Raw genomic sequence first — 24,695 nt, 5'->3', positions numbered from 1 at the left:
CTACCTCAAGGTCTAAGGTGAAGAAGAATAAGTCAAAGTAATTAATTTGCATATTCCCGTTTTTAAATGATTGGCACATTTCTCATTATATGAGTAATTTTCTTTTCAACATATGAAGAATGATACTATCCAACTTCGAGCAAGTTGTGACAACCAGCATCCATTTCAAGCACTAAAGGAGGGCAGGTGGGATGAATCTCAATCTTATCATCATTTACTTGTTGAATACAAAGGCTATATTGTCTCTGTCCCACCCCACTTCATGTCTCCAAAGTGAAACATGCGAAAATAATCCTTTTCTTTTTTCATTTTGAATTAATTCCGGAAACCCACGCTTATCAGTTTCCCTTACCTGCAACAAGCATCATTCAGGATACACCATTCATAGTATTGTAGCTAGCATAAGCCACATACGAAAATTAGCCGCCTTGAAGAGTCTTGTACTTTGTACACTACTGGCAATAAGCGCTGAAGGCTAAAAGAAAAAAGTAAAGATCATAACAATAAACTATGTTCTGTCTTAGTTATATATACTCTTGGTGCTCAACTGAAGTATTCATTTTTTTTGCGCATATGACGTTTAACGTCTTTGAAATATATTTATATATCATGGATCACTTGCAACAAATGACGCATGGAAAGGAAACAAGGGGAGACCTGATCTTAATCATTAATTGACTGAATATTCAGTCAATTCAAGATAAAGATAAAAGGAATGAAATTAAGCTGAATGCAAGAGTTGTGACAAGAACTTTATTGCAAATTGTAACAATGGAGCAGCTATAGTATTTGTACCCTGCTGGTTGTCACTCATATTTTTGCTGTTTGAAATTTGTATGGGGATGGTGATAGGATTAGGATATGTAGGTAATCTCCAAGGGTGCGGGTGCAGGTGTTGTATAGTTTTTTTTTTTTTCTTTGAAAGGAGATAATAGTGGCCCTACTAGGCTAGCAATTAGGTCACTGGAGTTTTCTGAGACAAGTAACGAAAAGAGAAGAAGCCTATATTATATATCCTAGGATCTGCTGCTTCTAAAAATAAGGAATGAGGAAAGGAAACACAGAAGAGTGTTTGAAGTTTGGAGAGGGGAAGGGGTGTCCTGCGCTACTAAAGCAATCCCCAACAGACACTACCTCTTATTCTTACCTACATTTTAATTTATTGTAAGGAAATCACAGCACACACAACTGTTTTAACTCAATACTTCCATTAATGTCATTCACCTGCTGTTGCTCTACTGTCTCCTTTATATGTACACTCACATTTTTCCTACACGCAACTTTTTTTCTTTTTCTTTTTCTCAAAGAAGGAGGAGGTAACGAAAACTCTATGCTATACTTTTGTTTTTTTTGAGAAAACTCTATACTATACTTAATACTAGTAAATTCATTTATATATACAGCAACAACAAGAGGCTTTATATAAATTTGTAACTGTAAAATTAATGGCACCAACCCATCTCTTCGGCTCTTAATTTTCTATCAATTGGAATGACCGATTTCACATTGTTTTTTTTATTATTTAAATTAATATGTTTAAAGGATAATTATCTAAATTTCTCTAAACTTTTGAAAAAGGTAATTACAATGGAAGAAAAATTTCAGACTTAATTCATCAAATTTTAATTATTTTAGTATCAATTCAATTAATATGCATTGAAGAGACATGCCATACACCGGTCGTTATCACACCTGATTGTGGTTCGCCTTATGGGAAATTCATGCTAATAAATTTTAAGATCAATTAATTTGAAGTTAATTCAATCCCATTTAAACCTCATCTCACTTTTTATTATTATTATTATATATATATGCATTTTACACACTCCTGGAGCCATCTAAGCAGTCAAATATAATTAGGATTACATAGAAATTAGTATATTATTGTAGTGCCTTCATATATATAACCAATACCATATATGCTAACGACTGAACTGCTACTTATGAATATAGTAATTTAATATATGTGCGGGCGCATTTTTAGTCACCTCAGCATTTTCTACTCCACCACAACTCATTCACAAGTCACAGCACTAGCCAGCAACTGTTACATACAGATTTCATCTGCCTCTTCATTCAGTAAGCAGGTAGCATCTAAATATACGTATCTTTACTACCCTTATTAATTCTACCTTAGAACTGGATTTCTAAAATTGACCTCCTTCGAAAGTCTGACCAAACTGCCAATTAGCAGGCACCACGTTGTAGCTTGTCACAGTTCTACCGTCACTGGTGGTGACCTGGAAAGACAGGCTTTGTCCATTGAGGTAGGAGTTGCTCTGCCAGTTCTGGCCCCAGTTTCTAGACATGGATTGCCACCTCATCTTGGACCCTTTGATGGACACTGCGTTAACATCTCCTGCACCGCCCACATTGGTGATTAACACCAAGTTGAAGTAAGAGTGACCATTGATGGTGAATCTTATGCCTCCTTTCTTCACGCATGCCACCCTGCAAAACCCACACATACACTTCATCGTTACTGCTATAGTATATACTAACTTATCCAACCAAACCCAAAAAAGGGAATCTCTTTATCTAGATTTTAGACCGTCATGTTTATTCAACCATTCATTGGTTTACAGTTTTTGTTTTTTCCGCGAAACTATGGTGCATAGATATTATTTTAACGATCTTCTCACCTTCTAAAGACAACGGGCACAATTCCAGCTCGATATTGGGCAATTTGCAAGAAGGCGGGCTCTGCCAAATCAAAATGTTTGAGAGGAGGGTTGCACCACCCACCATTATCATTAGATAAAGCAAAATTAGGAGGGCAGAAGTTTGTGGCAGTGACAGTTATGGTGCCAGAGAGGCACCATTTGGGATCATCATCGCATCTCATCTCATAGCATGCTCCACAACTCAGGCCATTGTTGAACAAAGCTGTGCTTAGTGCTGCAGTTTTTGTTCCATACCCTTGACTATACAAGTTCCCGTAGCCACATGCTCCTCCTGGAAATATTCACAAAATATTTTCAAACCACAGTGAAAGGACGTTTGATGTTGAGCATTAGTAATAGTGTGGCATGCACTTACCCATTGTGCCAGAGGCATCATCGCCACCATAGAAAGTGGCATGTGCATTTTGCCAGCTGCCGTATGCTCCAGCAAATCCATGCAAGTTTAAGCTAAAGCAGAGAATAATGAGAAGCATGGCAGAGGAAATCATTTGAAGTAGCAATGCTTATGGTACAGAGAAAGAGGAATCTGAGCCTGAGATGTTGTGGGGTAATGAAGACTGATGATTTGCGAAGCTTTGGGTGGGTGTGAGTAATGTACAAGGGCCTTGAAGAGAAGAGGGTTTGCAATTTGCAATGCATTTATAGGCTGAGCCTAAGCAGGCCAGCAGCAAACCGGGAGAGCACATGCACTGACATCACATGAATGCATCTGTATGTTTGCAGCTTTACAAAATTATTGCACTGCTTTTTTCGGGGTTGACAATATATATTAATTGGTTGTGCGAGTGAGTGCAGATTTCGAAGCTGCTGAGTTGGAGTTGGTAGACTTGCATGCATTCGTGCAAGCTGATATGTACAAATTCTGTTGGAAGTTGGTCACCTCACCTGTCATTCACATGCCCCATGGGATGGGAGCCAGCATGTATTAATTAATTATTAATTAGTTAATCCATGACGTGGAATTTTGGGGGCGGCGCCCAAAATTCAGGTATGCTACATAAATGCAATGCAATTCTGGATAGGAGAATTCCGTGCGTGCATGCACATTCTGGCTTCAATTACACCGGTTCTTTCCTTCAATAGTGAAACAGATTAGACTATGTTCCATCCAAGACGGGATTAAAAGTCGTATGGTGAAATAAAATGGATAATAAAAAATGGGAGGTAGAAAATTAGAAATATGAAAAAATATTTTTTTTTGTATGTGTGTTTAGTAGGAAAGATAGAAGAATGATAAGAAATTTTTTTTTTTCTATCCATTATTTGGTAGAGTCAAAAAATGAAATAAAAAAGTTAAACTATTTGAAAAATATATAATTTTGAATTAATATACACATCTCTCTTATTTTCTCTCCTCTAATCATTTCAATTTGGAATGATTGATATTTATATATTAATAGGATGAAAAATGTATAATTTTGAATTAACATATACATCTCTCTCTTCATCCCTTCTATTTTCTTCCCTCTCAATTTTCTTCCCTACTAAGCACACTAAAAATTAATTTTCCTTCCTCTTTCCAAATTGGAATGATGAAAGAGAAAATGAAAAAGATGTGTATGTTAATTGAAAATTATGCATTTTTCAAATGTTTTGTTTTCTTTCCTTCCATTTTTTCATTTCTCCTACCAAAGCACACCTATGGAAAGAAAATTTATGTTTTTCATCCTTCTAGTTTTCTATCTCATCAATTTTTCATCTTTCTAATTTTCATTCCAGTCTACCAAGCAAAGTCTTAGGGTGTAGGAGGGACTAGAAAAGTAAAAAGAAATTTCAGTTTGGCCCTTACACTATAATGAAATTTAGAATTTATTCTCTATACTTTAGTTTTTGACATAATTTGGTCTACCTTCATATTTCATTAGTCATTTTTAAATAATTAATATTGTTCCAACAAATAAAAATTATTTTATCATAATAAATTTAAATGAGTGTTTTGAAAAAACATTCATATCAACATTTAATCAAAACATTTAAGCGTAAATTATTTGGATTAGCTATTATAAAATCTAGGGACCAAATGTTACCAAAAAGTAATATAATAATTAAATCTTAAAAATAGTATAGGGATGAGAACCATAACAAGACTGAAGACAATTTGTACCTAATTCAATAATCCTGATATAAATATAATATAATACAAAGATATTTGACACCAAAGAATATTCATTACCAGTTACGTGACACATTTCACGTTCTTTTGTTTTCTCAATTATATAATAATGGTGTAATTTTAATTTTTGTCTTTATACGTTAAAATTTGATATTTAATATTTATACTTTATTTTGATTAAAATCCTGAGATGGAATTTTAAAAATTGTTAACACCATTTAAATTCTTTATCAAATTTAAATCCATTACAATATGATCTTTTTGTCACATAATTTCCAAGTGATTTTTTTTAATTTAATGGTAGTAACAACTGAATCTAAATTTTCAAATTTGAAAATCTGAAAATATAAAAGAGTAAATTCTTGAAAATAAAATATATCTACTAAATTTTAAATTTTCTTTTTTGACTTTTAAATAAAGAAATTCGAGGAAAGATAGTTGGAGGATGAGACCAATATGGAGATGAACACTCTCGCTATTCCAGCACATGATATATTATCCAAGATAAATAGAAGAAGTCTTGTGATTTGATTTTCAGCTAATTCCATCAATCATCATATAAGAACTTACGTAAAAGAGATATATTCCAGTTTGAATATTCTTACCGATAATGCCAGTTTGAATATTCTTACCGCTAATGCCAACAATATATGCTTGTTTGTAACCGGAAAATCTTGCTCCTCATCGCCTTCAATTTGACGCATGCGACAAAAGAAGAAAAAAAATAGCCCAGCCCAAATCCAAGTACGCTTTCTCTATATAAAGGTTAGAGCAGTAGAGGTCCAGTAAGTACGGATCTGCATAACATAACAAATTAAGCAGCAAAAGTAGTTAGTAAACACAAACTTAGGGAAGGATGGGCAGGTCTGGGAAGGCAAAGGTGGGATTGATGATGCTGTTGCTTACAGTTTCCATGTTGTTGCCTCGTCATCGTGTAGGTGCAGCCATAACATGCGAACAGGTCACATACCTCCTTATTCCATGCATTAGCTATGGGGTTTTTGGAGGGACAGTGGCTCCAAGTTGCTGTACGGGTATTAAAACTCTGGACGCGGCTGCCAAAACCACCGAAGACCGCAGGAAGAAATGTAACTGTATTAAGGAAGGTGCTGCAAAAATCCCTGGACTCAACTACGATCGTGTTAATGAGATCCCTGCAAAATGTGGAACTACTTGTCCCTACAAGGTCACCCCTGATGTCGATTGCTCCAAGTCTCTCTCTCTCTCTCACTCTCTCTTTTGTATTAGTTGTTATATGATTGAGTTTAAACTTACACACAACTAAAAGCATGATTTTGCTGCTTCTGCAGGGTGAACTGATCAGACTCAACCTGCCACTGCCATTGCAAGCGTGTTATGTAGAGTTTCTTCTACCTATATACAATGTCAGTGTTGAAATTTCTATCTATCAAATTAATAAGACCATGTTATGGTTATGGTTTGTCAAATATTCAAGAATGCACGGTTGAAAACAACTATAAAACCCTACAAAGACTAAGAAGAAATAGAGAAAAGGATATATCTACTTGTTTTTGTTAATCAAAGCTATAATATCCTAAATGAGACTAGCTTACTTTAGATTCAAAGAATGATAGTAGCCATAAAGTATAGTCGATTCTAATAAAAAAACCTAATCCAACTTCCTGCACAACTGTATCTTAACAAAATAACAAACAATACAACAACTGAAAGCTAGCTAAGCTAACTAACAACTGACTTAACAACTAATATAAACAGCCTATACTACAATATTCACCCATCACACTGACTCTTGAACAACTTGGACAAACTCCTTGTTTTCCTCGATTCTTGTAAAAAGCTGAACTTACAAACTAATTGGATACTCTAATTACGCCTAAATTCAGAAAAATTCATCAATTACAATGATTAGTTAAACATGGTATAATTATACTCAAATCTAATTATCAGCTGACTTTTTAAACATTACTTAGATAAATATAATTACTAAAAGGGAGACTAACGAACCGAGCAATATACTCAGATCTTGATCAAGTAATAGGCATCCTGGATGTTAATTAGATTTAGTGAGATATTTTGTTTAATCAACTTAAAGTGAACTCATGCATTACTTTATTAGGAAGGAACATTTTGTCCTCTGAAAGAAGAGAAAAATAGATGCAAAAAAATGGCATGTTACTTAAAAATAAAGTACTTATCCAGGAAAAAGAAAAAAGGAAAATCCTTAATAAAAAAAAAAGTAATGGCTTTTCAGTTCGTTTTTATCACATAAAATTAATGAAATTTAAAGGAGATGGGCTTCCTTTTTCTATTGGAGCATTCAATTTATTCACAAATACGTTTTGCATAACGCCTAACACGGTGGTAAGTGATATTCATTGAAATTTGTTGAAAAAAGCAAAAGAAACAATTTGCAATTATCCAAACATTTAATTGATGCAAAATCGAAATGTTATTGAAAAGGAAAGGAAGAAGGAACCCTTTTAGCACGTTTGGGATCAATGTTCCAGAGTTCAGCCAACTTATCAGGAGGCATAGCTTTCTTGGCTTCCATAACTTCCCCGTCAACGGAATTACTGTGCCTGTGTCTAGGTCTGAAGGAGGATGACGACAGCTTCTCCCCCTTCAGAAGGATCTGTAGTAGATTTGGTGTGTCCGTCAGTAGCAGCTTTGCTGTGTGCACTGGTTTGTGCTCTTGGGCTGAATTCAGCTATCCGCTATGTTGTACGATGTGGCTACAGCTTTGGTCTATGGACCTCAGAGCAAATCCCAGCACTCGATGAACTGCCTTCAACCAGTACAGGCCTCACAAAGAGTGCATTGAGCCAGATTCCAGCCACGGCATATGAATCAGGACTAAATCTTACAGTGACAGATTGTTCAATTTGCCTTGGAGAGTTCGCAGAAGGCGAGAAAGTCAGACTTGTCCCAAAGTGCAGCCATGTTTTCCATGCTGTGTATAGACACATGGCTGTTGTCAAACTCCTCCTGTCCATTGTGCCGGCAAGCATTGATATATTTAGTACAAGATGCTGGAATTTCATAGTTGGGTTGCCTGAAAGCTGTGGACAGGGCAACCTAACTTATCTTGGGAGTTGAGCTTGATTGGTGGCAGTGGCAGTACTATATATGTGATAATAATTTCTGGTTTATTTGGTATTGTTCTTCTGCAGTGCTGGGTGAAAAAAGAAAAGAAAATCAGAAAAGCGCCTTCTGCTTTCTACTTTGGAATCTCTCCTCCCTGTGTACTACTAATATCTGTGATGCATCAGAATCAATTCGAACGATTACAGATGTAGACACAGACGGACTGGAGTTTTCAATGAATATTTTGCTCCCACATCACCCCCTAGGGGTGTGCATAATTCGGGTAAAACCGAAAAAATTCGGTTAACCGACCGAATTCGGTTAATCGGTCGGTTAACTGAATTTTTTCGGTCGGGGGTCGGTTAATTTTTTTATGATTTTGCGGTTAACGGTTAATTCGGTTCGAAACCGGTCGGTTAACCGAAAATATTCTGTTAACCAAAAAAATTAATAAATAAAATTATCCAACCCAGCCCAAACTCAATTACCTAACCCAATTACCCAACCCAATAAAACTAAAACTAAAGTTTACCCAATTACCCAATCCAATAAAACTAAAACTAAAAGACAATCTAATTTACTAAAGTCTAAAACCCAATTTACTTTAATAATTTATAAATTTTTTAAATTTTAAAAATAAAAAATAAAAAAAATTCAGGTAATTCGGGTATTTTTCGATAATTCGGTTAATTCGGGTAATTTTTAACCAAAAATAAAAAATACATAATTTTCGGTTAATTCGGTTAACCGACCTTATTAACCGAAAAAATTTCAGTTCGGTTAATTTTTTTAAAAAAAATCGGTTCGGTTAACAGTTAAAATTTTTAGAAGGTCGATTAATTCGGTTATAGTAATTTCGGGTCGGTTAACCGGTCGGTTAACCGAATGAACACCCCTATCACCCCCTTTTTATTTTTATTTTTTGATGTAACTATATACATAGCTAGCATCAGAGTACTGAATGAATAAGTGTATATCTGCGGTAGATAACCGTAGCTGAGTCCTAATGTCACGGGTCAAAGTGCAAAGCCCGTGACCATGGCACAAGATGCGCCCCATGGAGGTCTATCGTTAAGATGGAGAACATTTAGCCCATGAGAGCTGGCCCGATTAAGAGAAATATTGGAGAAGCCTATCAGATTGAAGCCTAGTTGGCCCAATGATGAAGACATGGCAACTTAGGCTAATATGGTAACTAATTTTAGAAGATAGAGGGAATCATATCTTGTAAATATTATATTAGATTAGATTTGATATGGCATATCTTGTAAATTCCTAAAATTAAGGGATATGGTTAATCTCGTCCGTCGATGTAAATATATCTTGACCGTCGGTTTTGGGGGAGCTCAACTATAAATAGAGAGCCTCCCCTCATTTGTACTCATTTCATTGTATTCTGAATTCTTAAGAGTAATAGAGTTCTGAGAGCATTTACTCAAACACCTTGTGTGCATTCTTTTCTGTGGCTTTCTCTTGTTCTTTGGCTTAGCTTCTTTTGGCATAAATCGCTTCCGCTCTTCAACTGGTGCCTTGGAGGAGTTCTAAGGAATCCTTATTTGAGTTAAGGCTGACTTAGGCGAGTTTGGAGCAAACGGATCGCCTAAGGCCGCACGGTTTGCGAGACGAAAGGTCTAGCCCCGTGACACTAGTGAAAGCATCGCCCTAAAACCCATTTTGATTACCGTTTCTTACTCAACTTCGGCACTTCACACTCATTCACGCATTACTTGGAGGGAGTTTTTATCCCTTTATAGAATAACAATCTGTAATAATTTTGACATCAGCCACATAATTCTATACCGGTAATCGTCTAGCATATAGATTTGCCCAAAATTAATAGGGAGATATGCATGTTCAAATAAATAATATTAAACTAGTATAACTATTAAGAGAACAACAAAACAATAACCAATATACAAGTAGCGCGTGGAAGGGAAAATATTAATCTTATTGCAAATCTTGATTGATTCATGGATTTACATTGTCACACCTCACAAATATTTTCAACTGAATAATGTTTCATACTGTCTTTCAAGAGTTCACTAAAATGGATAGAAGAGAACAAGTTAAAATTGCCTTGGCTTAGCAACAATGGTGGAATGCTTCAAAATATGAAGACTGAACTGTCCACCTTTCTCCGTGGTATCAATTTGAGATTGCCCAGGGGGAGGCAAGAGCTCAAAATTCTGTACCAAACGACCCAAAGTAATACCAAGGATGGGCAATGCAAGAATAATTCCTGGGCAACTTCTTCTCCCCACGCCAAAGGGGAGGTAGCGGAAATCATTGCCGTTGGCCTCAACCTTGGCTTCCTCTTCAAAGAACCTTTCAGGCCTAAATTCTTCGGGATTTTTCCAGTTAGCAGGGTTGTTGGCAAGCCACCATGCATTTACCAAGATTTTGCTCTCAGCAGGGATATCATAGCCACCCAATTTCGCATCATGCAGGTTCATGTGGGGCACGAGTAGAGGAATTGCCATTCGTAACCTCAAAGTCTCCTTGATCACAGCCTGAAGGTAGGGAAGTTTGTGGGTGTCAGGTTCAGTGATCTGGTTACCAGGTCCTAGAACAGTGTCAAGTTCATGCCGCAGCTTCTTCTGGATTTCAGGGTGGTTCACCAGCTCCGCAATGCCCCACTCGATCGACCATAGTGTCGTCTCAATTGCTGTAGAATACAACAAATTCTAAATAATTTTTGTTACGGTAACTTGTCCCCTGTACCCCAAGTAGTGACTAAAACAAACAAAACCCACCAATTTTCAGTTAGTTGTTTTTCAAGTTAGTCTAAAGAAAAATTATTATAAGAAATATCCATCCTATTTTCTCTTTCATTCTTTTCAATTTCAATAGAAAATAAATTTCACAAGAAGTTGAAGTCAAATTTTAATTTTATTTCAAATTTGAGTAAAATCAATTAGACGCGCAATTAAAGAGTAGCTGTGGCAGAAACATTATGCTAAACTCAACAACATATTTCCCTAACAGTAATACTAATTACGGCTATAACGAAGATAGTAGTCCTAAAATATTTACATTTATGTATTTGTAATGAATACATCCAATATAAAATATCCATAAGGCAGGACAGGATTGATTAGCAGAGTTGAGGTAAAAACTAAAGTGGCTAAGACAGAACAGGACAGGACAGACAGAGCATACAACATACCGGCAACATTGATATTCTCGACAATATAGAGAACGTTGTCCTCATTGATTTCCCCCTTCTGTTGAGCATCCAAAATATGATCTATGGCACATTTCAATCCATCGTTGTTCATGCTTTTTGTGCTTCCAAGTTTCCTGAAATGAATTTCAGCCACATCATTCAATTGTGTTGTTTACTCAATTCTAAAACCAACGTGTTTGCCCAAAAACAGGAAAAAGAAAAGAAACAACTTGATACATACTTCCTCTCTTCGACGAAATGGTCCTTGAAGAGCTGCAACCTCCTGTCCTTAACCTCCTTACAGATCTTCAAGTATCCTCTGAGGAAGGGCCTTAAGATTGGAATAAAATCCCCGTAATTGTATTCAAAACTCTGAGCCAACCGGCTCCTCTCCCCGTTCAAAGCCTTGAGCCTAACAAACAAAGGATCATCCTCACTCTCGAATCTTGTGTCGAACATGATTCTGTACATGTTGTTGTACATCATCAGCTGCAATCTCCTCCTCAAAACGATTCCGTTGGTGGCTGCCTCGGGATTTTTCCTCACGTCCTCCACTACACGAGCAGCCTCGTCCTCCCATCCAAACCTGTACTGTTGCACAACCTTGTTGGTAAAAAATGGTACCGTCATGATCCGCCTCATTTTCCTCCAATGCTCTCCGTACACCGTGAAAACCATGTCTTGACCCTTACCCGTGAATATATCAAACACTACGTTCCTAGTTCTTGAGCCGAACTCCACTCCCTGCGAGTGGAGCACCTCTTTGGCTAGCTCAGGTGAAGACACCACCACTAGATTACGCTGTCCCATTCGAAGTAAAAATATGTCACCGTATTTCTTGGCCAAATCTGTCAAGTTGCGGTGGTTCAAGTCATCACCCACTTGGAGCCAGTTGCCGAACACCGGCACGGGTAATGGTCCAGGAGGGAGCTTGAACCGCTTGCCACGAAGCTTAGAGATGGTGATGGCTAGTACCACCGCCACGAAAAGGCCCAGGAGGGCCTTCTCCAAGAAGAGGAGATCCATTTGGCTTTGAGGTTATTTCTTCTTTCTTTACTTCTGCAATAAACTGGTGAGTGAACAGAGCTTTATAGAGAAACAGGGGGGAGATTTGAAATGGGGCTGTGCCAGGCCTTGGTTAGGTGGGGCTTGTGGTCGTGGTTGCTGTCATGTGTGTGCTCCGGATTAAGTTGGTGAGCTTTGAATTTTAGATTGTTGGATTTATATTTTATGAATATTTACCTTATTTCATTCTCTCAATTATTAAAAACAATAAAATTATATAATAAAACTTTTTCATGTTCATTATTATTTTAAAATTTTAAAATTAAATAAATTTTTATTTTGTTATATAAATATTTTCATACACATGACCTACATAATTTAAATAGTATTTAAAAGGTTGGGATCTGTTCTTTAAAAAAAAGAAAGAAAAAAAGAGGAGGGTATGGGCGTGGGTGAGCCAACCATTCCATTGCAAGGGAGTGGAGTAGGTGAGGCAGTTGGTGAGCATTAAATATTTTATATAATAAAATATTCTTATTTGTTGCAATAATAAGGCAAATACCAGTTGACAAACAAATTCTCAAGCAACCAACACAAGTTGACATCGATTTATACATAATAAACAAAAAGAATAGGATATATTAAGAGAGAGAGAGGGAAAGTTTAATTGTAATTTAAGAGAAGCCCAAAGGGTCGGGGCAGGGTTTGTAACTCTTATTATATTCATCAGGGCGTTATTACGAGATCTTAGAGAGGAATTTATCACTTATGTAGTAGAATTTAATGAACATCTTTAAAAAAAAAACCTTCACATTATTAAATTTGTTATACTCCTTTTTATGAGAAATAAAATAAAACTGCAAAAATTAATAAATCAAAATAAATAATATTTTGTAAGTTAAACGACACTGCTTTTATGAGATGATATATCTACCACCGCTATCTCATGTCCTCATAATAAATACGAAACCTATCCTTCTTAATTTTACTTTACATCTTAATTTCATTTTATGCTTAAAGCTAGCCACTTAACTTTTGATCTTTTAAATTTTAAATTTAAATTTTTTATACTTTATAAAATTTTAAATTAGTAATAGAAAAATTGTATTTTGATCTTTTAAAAATAATAAAATATAATTTAACTATTTTAAAATTATATAGATATAGACTATTAAAATAATAAAATTATATTTTTACTATCATAAAGATATATAATTTAATTTTGCCCCTAAAAAAATTTATAGGCTCCACCACTATATGTGTGAGACTTAAATAATAGTAATTCAATTTAGGAAATAAAATTATAAAAATAAAATATTAATTCTTTTTTTATAGCTTATTCATTTCAGCTATTTAATTTATTAAGTCTAGTTAAATTTTAAAATACTATTAATAAATTACTTTTTGTTAATTTCAGTTAGATAATTGGTGTACGTAACAAAAATATAGCACTAATAATATTTCAGTTATTTATGAAAATTAACCTCTCTTTTTTTTCTAATTCTGTTTTGTGTTGCCGTTCAACATTGATTCCCCCTCCCATTATAGTACGCGGAGGATAATTTCTTTTTATTTTTCCTCTACTTGTTTATATATTATAAGGAAAAGAATCATAATAGACCAACTGAGCCATTGACTAAGGCTTCCTTTGGATGCCAACGCAGCCATGGTGAGATGGGATTTTGAGGGTGTTGACACCATTTTTTGTTAAAAAACGGGGTCGACTTAGATTTTGAAAATAAAACGAAAAATGGGAGTCGCCACCAATCTTTTTTGATGAGGTGTGATCGGGTCACCTCGTAAAACGGTTGTTTTTAATAAACGATTTAGATTTTATTAAAACAACGATTTTTGTCTACGAAATTCAGAAAAATGGATTCGGGAGTCGGTTACGCACGAGGAAGGATTAGCACCCTCGATGCGCCCAAAATTGGTACCTAGTTGATTAATTAGTGTCTTAGTGTCGAAAATTGAAAATTTGAAGAGTTTTAAAAAAAATACGATCCTTAAAAGAAAATCTGATAACGTGAATTGAAATATAAGATTCTCTTGTTCCGAAGGAATATCACATCCAGCACGTTAGGACACGATACTCTAAACCATCGAAACCAAGACATCTTATAGTTTAATGAAACCATACTTTGAAGATTTAAAAGGATATTTGGCTATTTAGTCAAACGAGAAATCGAAACCCAGCACGTTAGGGCACGTTTTCTCGAGTTTCCGAACGCGAAATATTGCCTTATTTAGAGAAATTTTCCTTTTGGTGTTTAGTGTCAATGCTTGACAAAACAATAACGAATACGACAAGGTGAGCAAAGTAAAGTGAGTAACAACAATGCAATAGGCAAAATGAAATGACGAGGCGATTACACAAACAAAGCATACAAATAAATAAATAGAACTAACATTTAAAAAAGGCACAAGTGTACACGAATAAATAAACAAACACCAAATAACAATGATGACAATAAATACACTTATGTAAAAATGTATATGCATATATAATTTTAAGCCATAAAATAAAAAATGCATATAAATTATAGAATATGAAAACATAGATAAATATATACATATATGTGTAAAAAATAATATTATAAAAAAGGGGTACGTATACATGTATAAAAAAATAAATGTATTAACAATGAATATAATAAGGGTAAGAAAACAAGTATATACACAATATATATGTAACGTGGTACTAAGGACATATATATATATACAATACAGTATTTAAAATAATATTTACGTAATACAAAATATAATATTAAAAGGTATATGTACATACGTAATATATAAATACATATATAATATAATGTTAAAATATTTACATAATACTAAAATATTTAGGTAATATATGCGTATATTGAAAACTAGTAATAATATTACCGAGGTATATACAAATATATCAAGTATATATACGTATTATAAATATATAGATATATAACAAAGCATAAACTAGTAAAAATAATAAGAATAATAATAATGATAACATTGGAATATAAAAGAAACAAACATAACATTAATAAAATATTAAAATAAAGTGAAATAAAAATATTAAATATGAGAATATATATAGGTATACGCGTACATAATAAAAATATATACTAATACATAATAATAATAATGGTATATAAAAATAACAAGGATATTTAATAAGGATATAAAAATCAACAAAAAAAAGGACTAAAATTGAATTAAAAACAAAGTTGTGGGGCCAATTTGAAATGAAAACAAAGAAAAGGGACTTAATTGTACGCGCGTGAAACGTTGGGGGACCGAAACAACAATTATTCCTTTCCTTTAAAACGCAACACATTGGCGGGGACTAAATCGAAAAGCGCGAGAAATTATAGGGCCAAATTGAAAACCATAAAAAACTTAATTGTGAAGCATCAGAAAAGCGGAAGGACTGCGCGCATAAATATCCCATTCAAATGAAAACACGCGGATCCTCTAGCGGGTCGGGTCGGATGGGTCGGGCATGGCCAAAACGACGTCGTTTTGGGGCTTAAGTGTAAGCCCCAAAACGACGTCGTTTTGGAGGGCTATATAAGGCCTAAACTAACCAAAAAAATCATTTGGGGAGAGGGAAAGAAAAAAAAAGAGAGAGGGGGAAGAGAGAAGGGAGAGAGAAGGGAGGGGAATCCGGCCAGGGGCCGGTCACCGGACGGCCACCGGAGGCTCGCCGGCGCCGGCGCCGGCCACCGCACGCGGTGGCCGGAAAAGGTAAAAAATGTTTTTTTTTATTTTTTTTGTTATTTCCTTTTTTATAAACTTATGCTATATAAAAATATATAATAGATGAGTTTTTGAACAATAAAATAAAAAAACCTTAGATCTGACTGCCTTTTCTGTTTCGGATGTTTTTCTTGCTTGAATCTGCTTTTTTTCTCTTGTATTCTTAAGTAGTATTACAATTGAAAGATGAAAAGAAAAAAAGATCCCCGAAGAGAGAAAAAAAAAAGTCCCTATTCATTCTTGATTTTGGCTTTTTAAAGCCGATCCATAAACATTCATTTCTCTTTTTTTTTGTTTCTGTTTTGTTTATTCTTTGCCCCATTCCTCGCATGCTTCCTTTTGCTGTTGTTTCTGTTCTTGTTGCAGGTGGTGGCCGACAGTGGTGGGGTGTCAGACGGTATGGGCGTCGTGGAGGATGGCGCGGAGCAGAGGCGTGCGAGGGTTGGGCAGAGGCTGGAGCGGCGCGCCCTAGGCATGCTGCGCCTAGGGTTTTCTGCTGCAGACATTTTGTTGTTTTTTTTTATTTGGGCTAGGGTTTCTGCTATTGGGCTAGGTAGTGGGTTAATTTTGGGTAGTTTGGGCCATATGAAATTTGGGCTGTAATGTATTTGGTTTATGTTTTATTTTTATTTTGTTTTTGTTTTGCACTGGGCCCGGGCAAAATGGGCTCATACAGAGGGAATATTCTTTTTCCCTGCACAGTGATGACGTTTGGAGAAACAACGGTGAGGTGCAGCTGAAGAATTCAATCTCACTGGCAGCCTCATTTCCAACTGGAGGTAAAACCTCCAGCTTAAACACAGCCAGCAGAATAGATTTCTTGCAGACAAAAATGCCCATATTTTCATTTATTATTTTACAATTTTATCCAGTTTTCTTGCAAACAATTTTCTTGCAGACAAAAACACAGCCAACAGCTGGAGTTGTTCAATTATCTATTGTATTGATTGGGCTCTTGTGATTTGCTGAGTTCTACTTGATTTTATTTCATCGTTTTTAGCTTGAAAGCTAGGATCTTTGGCTGAATAAGACTTGAATTTGAGCATTGAGCTTGGTTTTTAGATATGAAACAAGATTGGGTTGCTTAGACAGTGAACTCTCAATCTCATCATTATCCATAGAACTAAACTTACCTTTTGACAGTAAGGGCTTTGTTTCCCATGCTGCTAGGCTGTGGCAACTTATTTTCTGCCATTGACTAAGGCTTCCTTTGGATTAAATTTTACCCATGGTGAGATGGAATATTGGGTGAATAATCATTTTCACTGCACTGGTTTCTTGTTTGGAAAATTTGAGGTGAAATGCAATTGAGCACTCTCACCACACTGATGCTCTCAATTTTCACTGGAGCCAAAGGTGCCAGTGGAGAAAATTTTGAGATCAGTTGTTTATTACCCTTGTTCTTTCTTTCTTTCTGTTTTTAGTTTTATAAAAAAGTAAAATGTTATTAGATATTATTATATAATTTTTATTTAACAATTTAATAAATGTATAAATTTATTGTCATAAATATATAAGTTTAATTATTATTTAATATAAAATAATTTAAATATATATTATTATTTATTATTAATATAAGTTAAAAATATTTAAATTTTATTGCATATGATTTTAATATTTTAATTATCATTTTATAGACAAAAAAATAAAAATTTATGTTATATTATTTAATATTAATATAAATTTAATTATTTATTTTATTATAAATACATTGTAAACTATTGTCTATAATGGTCATTTTTTATTCTCATCTCACCACTACAGTTGCATTTGAATCCAACACACATCCACCGCTATTTCTAATCTCACCGCTGCAGTATCCAATCTCACCAGCTTAGGGTGGGTTTGGATGGGCGATTGGGTGCGGTGCGGTGCATTTAGCTTACTTTTTGTCTAACGCTACAATATTACTACAGTATCTAATCTCACCACCACCGTTGTTTTTACACCAATCGCAGGTAAATGCACCACCCATTCAAATTCACCCTAAGTGTGTTTGGATGGGCGGTGTGTTTGCCTCCGGTGAGGTTAAAAACAGCGGTAGCGGTGAGATTAGTTATTGTAGCGGTGAGATTGGATACTCCGTGTGTGTTTGGATTCAAACGCAACTGTAGCGGTGAGGTGGGAATAAAAAATGACTATTAAGGACATTAGATTAGAATTGATATATAGTAGAATTTTTTAAAATTATTTTACTTTTTTAAAATTATTAAAATATGTGAATTTATAAATTCATTTAATAAAATATTAAAATGTATATTCATATATTTTAATGAATTATATAATCAATTTAAATTATTTATTTGATTAAATGATAATTATTTTTAATTTTTTATAGTTTAATTTTCAAGGATAAAATGGTAAAATAATAAATAAAAGTAAGGGTGTTTTTGTCTGTCAAAAATACCAGCAGCTCAGTTAATTTCAATTGCTACTTACAACTCCAGCTGATTTTTAGCGTTTCAGTGTGGTAGAAATGCCTTCTCACTGAACTGATGTGGTGAACCAAACAGCATAGCAGTGAGGTTGGTAGCAAATTTTTACTCCAACTGCACCTCACTGGCATTAAAAGCCAAACCAAAGGCAGCCTAAGGCTTCCTTTAGATGCAATCGGGTCTCTGTGCGTTGGCTTTTCTAGGCTAAAAAAAATTGCAACTGAAACGTTAGTAAACGCAAGGCTGTTTGGAAAGTATTCTTTAGTACGTTGAAAATGCATTTCACCTCACTGGAGGCTTAATTCCAGACTGAAACCTTTTGGTCCAGTAAAAATTTAGCCACTTCGGTTGCTTTTTTCTTTTCCTCTTTTACCCATATATTATTTCATTTCTTTCTTATTCTAGAGTTGCTTTATTATTTTATCTTTCAATAATATTTTATTTTTCTAAAGGCTCAACAATTTCAATAATCTTTCAATAATGAATTGAGCTGCTATAATTAAATACATGGTTAATTTTGAAATATTAAGTAAAATAATTCTTTTAATTTTTCTTGAGTTTTAATTCATTCATTTTTAATTATTTATTATTAAAAATAAATATAATTATAATAATTTTTAATCATTAATTAATTTTGTAATTGTTAAATAATTTTTAAAACTTCTATTATATATCATTTTTAATCTAATGCCCTTAAAATTTATTTTCTATTTTTACCTTACCGCTACAGCTACATTTGAATCCAAACACACACTCTACCGCTGTTTCTAATCTCACTTCTATAATATTCAATCTCACTGCCACCGCTGTTTTTAACCTCACCGGAGATAAATATACCGCCCATCCAAACTAAGCCTAAATCATTTTGCCTTGAAAGTTGGAACCAAAAGAAAGAAAAAGCCTAAATCATTTTGTGAACTCAATTTTGGTTACAATTTTTCTCACAACTTTTATAAACATAAATTTTTTATTGAAATTATCTAATGATTTTGGATAACGATTTACTTATTAAAAAATTTATCTAATGATTAAAACATTTATATTAATTTATTTGATGTGTAGTTTTAATATATAAAAAAAATGTTTGCATTATAAATAATACGAAAGTGACATTGATCCAGTAAGCCGAGCCGACTATGTGGGTGGAGTTATCGTGGCCCATTATGCACGAAACGATGATACTATGAAAAAGAAAATAAAAATGTAGGGAGACCCGTTCCAAGGCTCACCTACTACGGTGGAAAGATACGTGGATGTAAAATACAACCACCCTACCTTACCTTCCAAAACCCATAAAGAGCCTGGGCCGAGCTGAGACCACCATCACGTCACCTTACGTCCAACGAATGATTAACCCCACCTACTATACCTCTTATTATATTAAATTATATGCCCAATTTTTCACCCCATATCGTCCAACCAACCTACTTGTTTTGTTGGAAAAAAAAAAATCACCTGGATTGTATTTTAGGTCAGCTTCAAATAACTTGTACCTTAAAGGTTTTTTATCCATATATAGATTGCAATTATAATTTAAAATATTATTGATGATTTTCTTTTCAACGCTGAACCCTTAATTATTTTTTTTCACAAAATGCTTAATACATAAAAAAATATAAATTTATAATAACTATAAATCAAGTTTAATAACACATATTTAAGTTACTTATATGCATAACTTACAAAAAAAAAAAAACTTGAATTGAACCTGGAATTTACCTTGGTCGATGTTGACCTTGTTACTTGGTAGTCTCGAAGAGCATGCAAGCTAGTTTTATGGTAGCAACCACAAATCGGATAAGAAATATCACCGACCGTTTCATTGTTGGCATCTCTCACAAAAAATGTTTTACTCTTTGAGGATCCTTGTATAATTTAGACCAAACCGCAACTGGTGGTTTGAATGCATTAGGAGGTCTTATGGCAACAATGCGTAAAACAGTATACTGGTTGAGACTAGTAATGAACAATCTTTAATGTCGATTTCCTTGATGGTCAACCATATCTCCAACACAAATCACTCACTTCATTAGAGTTGGTGTAATGGCCCCATAAAACTCTAATTTAGTAATAACTGAATATTTAATTTTAGTATTATAATTGATAAAATGAATGTTTATGACTTGGAAAGAAATTAAACTACTGCAAAACTCAGCTAACTACCCTTGCGTTCTCCAAATTAGCCTCGATTGCTCGTGCATGGAAACGACGATCAAGCTGCACTAGATTTTCACTGTCCGGTTGCTGACGCCCGTTCGAAGGCTTAGGATATGAAAGCTCAGCCAATGCCCCCGACAAGCTCCGCCATGACGAAGACGTTGTTATTTCCTACTCGCCGGCGTTCCTGTTGGATGTGGGTACTTCATCCTTGCTTCAACAGACACTTTCGATCAGCTTTCTTTTTTCCTTGCTCCAGGCAGCGATGAGGGGTTTGGATTGGGCTCGGTTGGCCTTGTACTTTACGGTTTTATTTCTAAAGGCTTTCGGCCTTGCTGTCTTGTAGTTTTAATGAAGTGCTTGGTTTCTGTCAATAATAATAATAACATTACAAGATCATTTGTGATAAGCTGCAGCTGGCTCATTTTTTGCAAAATCTTCTTCATGCGATATATCAGTAAATCATGTTTAGTCTTTGAGTAAGTTTAAGAACGTACCTGATAAATATAAAACTTGTTTGACCATTCTTGTTTAATTGCTCCAAAATTGTCTAACACATAAAATATTAACCATTTATTCTTTCATTTAAGCAAGTCCAGCACTGCATATTGTAGGTGCATAAATGACCAATAAACCTGTTAGGCCATTTTACATTTTCTTATGGTAATTATTAAGTTGATATATGAATTAGAAAAATATCATAACTCTATATGCTAATTGCAATTACCAATTTACCAAGCATAAGATAGCTGCAAATACATTTCTCTTTCTTTTACAATCCTTTTAATCTATTTCAGCTTATTTTCTCATTGCATTTAAAGTTGAGTTTGACCCATCATAAACATAGAAAAATGGAAGTTGATAATTGTTTGCTTGAATGCACTGGGTGTGGCCTTCTCTTAATTTGCTTTCAAATTATGGATTGCTGTTTTCAGATTAGAACCCTATTTACAATGACCTCTTTTTGCACAATTACTTGATCACTCTGATGTCAAAGTGGGGCTGCAATTCTGGTCTTTCAAATTCATATTGTTTATCCTTTTATTTTCATATTTCTTCTTGTACTTAAATCTTCCTAGTTGTATGCCTAATATATTTAATATCTTTTGTATTAGATGTTTTCTATTGTATCCATTTTTGCTAATCATTGGTGATAGTACTATCACAACACCCACCATTATGAATTTTTAGAAATAATATACATTTTAGACATGTTTAGAATTTTTAAGAATTTTATCATTTTTTCACATAATTATAAATAAAAAAAATATTTTTTATGATTTTAGAAACAATATTATGAATATTCAGATTTTTTATTTTAATATTTTGTTAAAAATTATCATTAAAAAACTTTACAAAATATCAAATTGAATATTTTAACTATAATTGAAAGCCAAATTAGATATTAACTTGACTATTTTTATAATTCACCCGTAATATAATGCAATCGAACTCCAACTATTACATGTATAACTAACAAGTATAAAACTTGTTTGATAAAAAGAAATTATTTCATTAACCAGAAAAGTGCCAAACACACAAAAATTTACGCTCTATCTCGAGTAGCATGGGACACGTGAAATCTCGTGTGAATCAGTAAGGACCACCTTGTAAGGGTAAATATTCCTAAGTGACCGATAACGAAATAGTACCGTAAGGAAAAGGTGAAAAGGACCTCATCGGGAAATGAAATAGAACATGAAACTGTAAGCTCCCAAACAGTGGGAGGAGCTTTAGGCTCTGACCATGTGCCTGTTGAAGAATGAGCCGACAACTCATAGATAGTGACTTGGTTAAAGGAACCCATCGAAGTTATAGCAAAAACGAGTCTTCATAGAACAACTGTGGATGCTAATGTACCCGAACCTAACTTTTCTCCAAGAAACATTCAAGGAGTCCAAAATTAGCCACGGTATTATAACACATGTATAATTATTACTTTTATTATTGTGGCCTATTATTAGATAGTAATTTAATTAAGGTGTTTAAATGGTAGATTTTTAGAAATGAATAGGTTTTGTTAGCAGTTGAAACAGAAGAAGACATTTTTAATAAAAATATAATTGTTGAAGTGGAATTGGTTCTTTTGAGAAAAGTCTTTGAAGTGCTGTCTTTTGGGCAATCGACTTAGACTGTCAACAATCAGATGTATTGTTCCATGTCAGGGTTTTGTACCTGATCTTCGCGAAGAGCCGTGTACGGTTTAGAAAGGGGTTGCCTCGGTTGGTGAAGATCGATACTTGCAAGACTTAGAATAAATGTTAGTATTGGGTGTGTGAATAATTATAGAGGTATTTAGGTGCACCATAGCTCGAACCACCAACTCAAGTTTCGTATAAGATTTAAAAGCAAACTTACATGGGTCACCAACCGAGACGTCCCCTCCATGGACCATATATGACATTTCTCAAAGGTCAAGGATAAAACCCCAATACGGAAACAATACATTTGATTGATGAAATTTAGATCTATATGCTTGACTTTGTGAACAATAGTAAGCTGTAATAACACTATTAGCGTTATTTTAACTTAAATTTCTTGTTTTTTTTTTACCTTCATCAATTGAGCTGTGGTTAGGTTAGGATTAAGTAGAGATATTATATTGGATTAGGTTAGGATTAGTATAAGCTATGATTTAAGTTATAGATGTTTCACTACTACCTTCTTTTTTGAAAAGTCTGGCAGTAACTTGTCTCTCCCATCTTCATCTTTTTTTACGTTATTATCTGTCTTGTTCTTAGATGCTAAATGTGAATAATATCAGTTGAACAACTCAATTCAAAAAATTAATGCTAAAATAAAAAACATGACTTTGGACTTCTTCTTTAATCCTGCTAATAATAATGATGATTTAACACCTCAATTTGACTAGAATTGCTACCAAAACTTTATTTTTAATTCAAAAATAAACAAGTTGACCAAGGAATAGTATTTCTGTATCAATTAATTATCCAAAAGAGAAATTTGACACGGTAAAAAGGAAAACCTTACAAATAAAAATAAAAATGTTGGCAAGGGAATTGATTTTAACTTTCATTATCTACCTTATTAATAAAATCTCCACGAGTCAATCCGTTAAAAGAAATTGTAGAAATTATTTTTCGCATTTAAAATAAATTATATTATTGAGAATATTTTAATTTTTATAATTTACAAAATCAATAAAAATATGCATATGATAATATTCAAATTCATGCTATTGCATTGGAAAAATTTTAAATTTATCACTTAATTAATCAATATTTTATTTTGATTTATTTATTCATTTTAACTTTATTATACACATTTTACTACCTCCATCAATTGTATATGTCTATATTATTATTTAAGTCATTGATTGAGTTGGTGTCATGAGTTAACCGAATACCAATTGAGTTAGAAAAATTATAGACATATCATTCTATTATTAAAATAAATTATATTATTTGAGGACACTTTAATCTTTTTATTTTAATAAAAATATACTAAAACTCATGCTAATTAAATTGATAAATCCTTAAAATTTCTACTAATATTGAAGTAAATGCATTATTCCTTATTTTGGACACTCGTTATTCCTTAATTATTTCTGCATGTACCTGTTACTTGTATTAATTATCTCAATTGCTTTATAAAGCACACCAAAAATTCCTATGAGCTTTATCATTATACGAGTATTGTTTTTGCTATTCTTGTTGATTGTTGAAACAAAATAAGTTATATAGAGATATGTTATACGTGAATTAGCGTTAAGGATAGGGTTTTAATCGCCTTAAATATTATTATTACTTGAATTTCTAATTTGTTTTAACATATGTTATTACTGTAAAAATAGAATGTCGATAATGACAATATATCGTAAATAAAAGAGAAATAAAAATAAAGAACACAGATTTTTACGTGAAAATTCTTTCTAAAAAAAATCTACGGGCAGGGGAGAAGAAAATTTACTATGTCAAATTTGAATAATTACAAGAGGAGTAGATTATATTTATAGGCTTGTAGAATCATATTCTAATAGGAGTGTAGTAAGATTGAAACACCTCATTCTAATCAATATCAAATAGATAGAGTTTAATAAATGAATCTTGTTCTAAAATAAATTAAAAAAAGTATAAATTTATAAGGATTTTAATTTTTTTTTATTTTACACTGTATTTTATTTAAATAAAAATTCAGGTATTTAATTCTAACAATTACTATTATTGTTATTGTTGAGCTTTATTATTTGATCTATATATATATTATGTTAACTTGTACTTAAATAAGTCGAAGTAACATAAACCAATCCCATATTACAAATAAATGCTTAATTAGATAGTAATGGAAGGGTAATGATTTATTTAGAT

General features: G+C 33.5%; 4 protein-coding genes and 1 long non-coding RNA gene across 5 annotated transcripts; 3 read left to right on the top strand and 2 right to left on the bottom strand.

The window, feature by feature from the left end:
* Nucleotides 1-1,841: 1,841 nt before the first annotated feature.
* Nucleotides 1,842-5,845, bottom strand: LOC107936046 (expansin-A8). Its single transcript, XM_016868688.2, has 5 exons — nucleotides 5,704-5,845; nucleotides 5,430-5,594; nucleotides 3,040-3,569; nucleotides 2,643-2,955; nucleotides 1,842-2,451 (listed from the first exon to the last, which is right to left on the bottom strand). Exons 3-5 carry the CDS (start codon nucleotides 3,170-3,172, stop codon nucleotides 2,148-2,150), a joined length of 750 nt encoding a protein of 249 aa, XP_016724177.1. The 5' UTR covers nucleotides 3,173-3,569; nucleotides 5,430-5,594; nucleotides 5,704-5,845; the 3' UTR covers nucleotides 1,842-2,147.
* Nucleotides 5,601-6,245, top strand: LOC107936048 (non-specific lipid-transfer protein 1). Its single transcript, XM_016868690.2, has 2 exons — nucleotides 5,601-6,009; nucleotides 6,108-6,245. The coding sequence occupies exons 1-2, from the start codon at nucleotides 5,654-5,656 to the stop codon at nucleotides 6,115-6,117; spliced, it is 366 nt and encodes a 121-aa protein (XP_016724179.1). The 5' UTR covers nucleotides 5,601-5,653; the 3' UTR covers nucleotides 6,118-6,245.
* Nucleotides 6,246-6,413: 168 nt separating this feature from the next.
* Nucleotides 6,414-8,075, top strand: LOC107936047 (RING-H2 finger protein ATL73). The gene has a single exon (XM_016868689.2). It carries the CDS (start codon nucleotides 7,381-7,383, stop codon nucleotides 7,873-7,875), a length of 495 nt encoding a protein of 164 aa, XP_016724178.1. The 5' UTR covers nucleotides 6,414-7,380; the 3' UTR covers nucleotides 7,876-8,075.
* Nucleotides 8,076-9,792: 1,717 nt separating this feature from the next.
* On the bottom strand, nucleotides 9,793-12,226 carry LOC107936045 (trans-cinnamate 4-monooxygenase). The gene is made up of 3 exons (XM_016868687.2): nucleotides 11,271-12,226; nucleotides 11,030-11,163; nucleotides 9,793-10,528 (listed from the first exon to the last, which is right to left on the bottom strand). Exons 1-3 carry the CDS (start codon nucleotides 12,053-12,055, stop codon nucleotides 9,930-9,932), a joined length of 1,518 nt encoding a protein of 505 aa, XP_016724176.2. The 5' UTR covers nucleotides 12,056-12,226; the 3' UTR covers nucleotides 9,793-9,929.
* A 3,390-nt stretch (nucleotides 12,227-15,616) lies between these two features.
* Nucleotides 15,617-16,824, top strand: LOC107943666 (uncharacterized). The gene is made up of 2 exons (XR_001696034.2): nucleotides 15,617-15,763; nucleotides 16,142-16,824. It is a non-coding gene; the product is annotated as an uncharacterized lncRNA (long non-coding RNA).
* Nucleotides 16,825-24,695: the final 7,871 nt, after the last annotated feature.

This window comes from Gossypium hirsutum, chromosome D13 (assembly GCF_007990345.1).
Source record: "Gossypium hirsutum isolate 1008001.06 chromosome D13, Gossypium_hirsutum_v2.1, whole genome shotgun sequence".
Taxonomy (NCBI): Eukaryota; Viridiplantae; Streptophyta; class Magnoliopsida; order Malvales; family Malvaceae; genus Gossypium; species Gossypium hirsutum.
This window is presented reverse-complemented; position numbering and strand designations above follow the sequence as displayed.

Excerpts from the sequence above, each read along its gene's own strand:
- LOC107936046 (XM_016868688.2), bottom strand. The coding sequence starts at position 3,172 with ATGATTTCCTCTGCCATGCTTCTCATTATTCTCTGCTTTAGCTTAAAC. Across the intron at positions 2,956-3,039 it reads TGATGCCTCTGGCACAATGG|GAGGAGCATGTGGCTACGGG; the intron begins GTAAGTGCATGC and ends GAATATTTCCAG. Across the intron at positions 2,452-2,642 it reads GTGCCCGTTGTCTTTAGAAG|GGTGGCATGCGTGAAGAAAG; the intron begins GTGAGAAGATCG and ends TGGGTTTTGCAG.
- LOC107936048 (XM_016868690.2), top strand. The coding sequence starts at position 5,654 with ATGGGCAGGTCTGGGAAGGCAAAGGTGGGATTGATGATGCTGTTGCTT.
- LOC107936047 (XM_016868689.2), top strand. The coding sequence starts at position 7,381 with ATGACGACAGCTTCTCCCCCTTCAGAAGGATCTGTAGTAGATTTGGTG.
- LOC107936045 (XM_016868687.2), bottom strand. The coding sequence starts at position 12,055 with ATGGATCTCCTCTTCTTGGAGAAGGCCCTCCTGGGCCTTTTCGTGGCG. Across the intron at positions 11,164-11,270 it reads CATTTCGTCGAAGAGAGGAA|GAAACTTGGAAGCACAAAAA; the intron begins GTATGTATCAAG and ends AATTCATTTCAG. Across the intron at positions 10,529-11,029 it reads CGAGAATATCAATGTTGCCG|CAATTGAGACGACACTATGG; the intron begins GTATGTTGTATG and ends TGTATTCTACAG.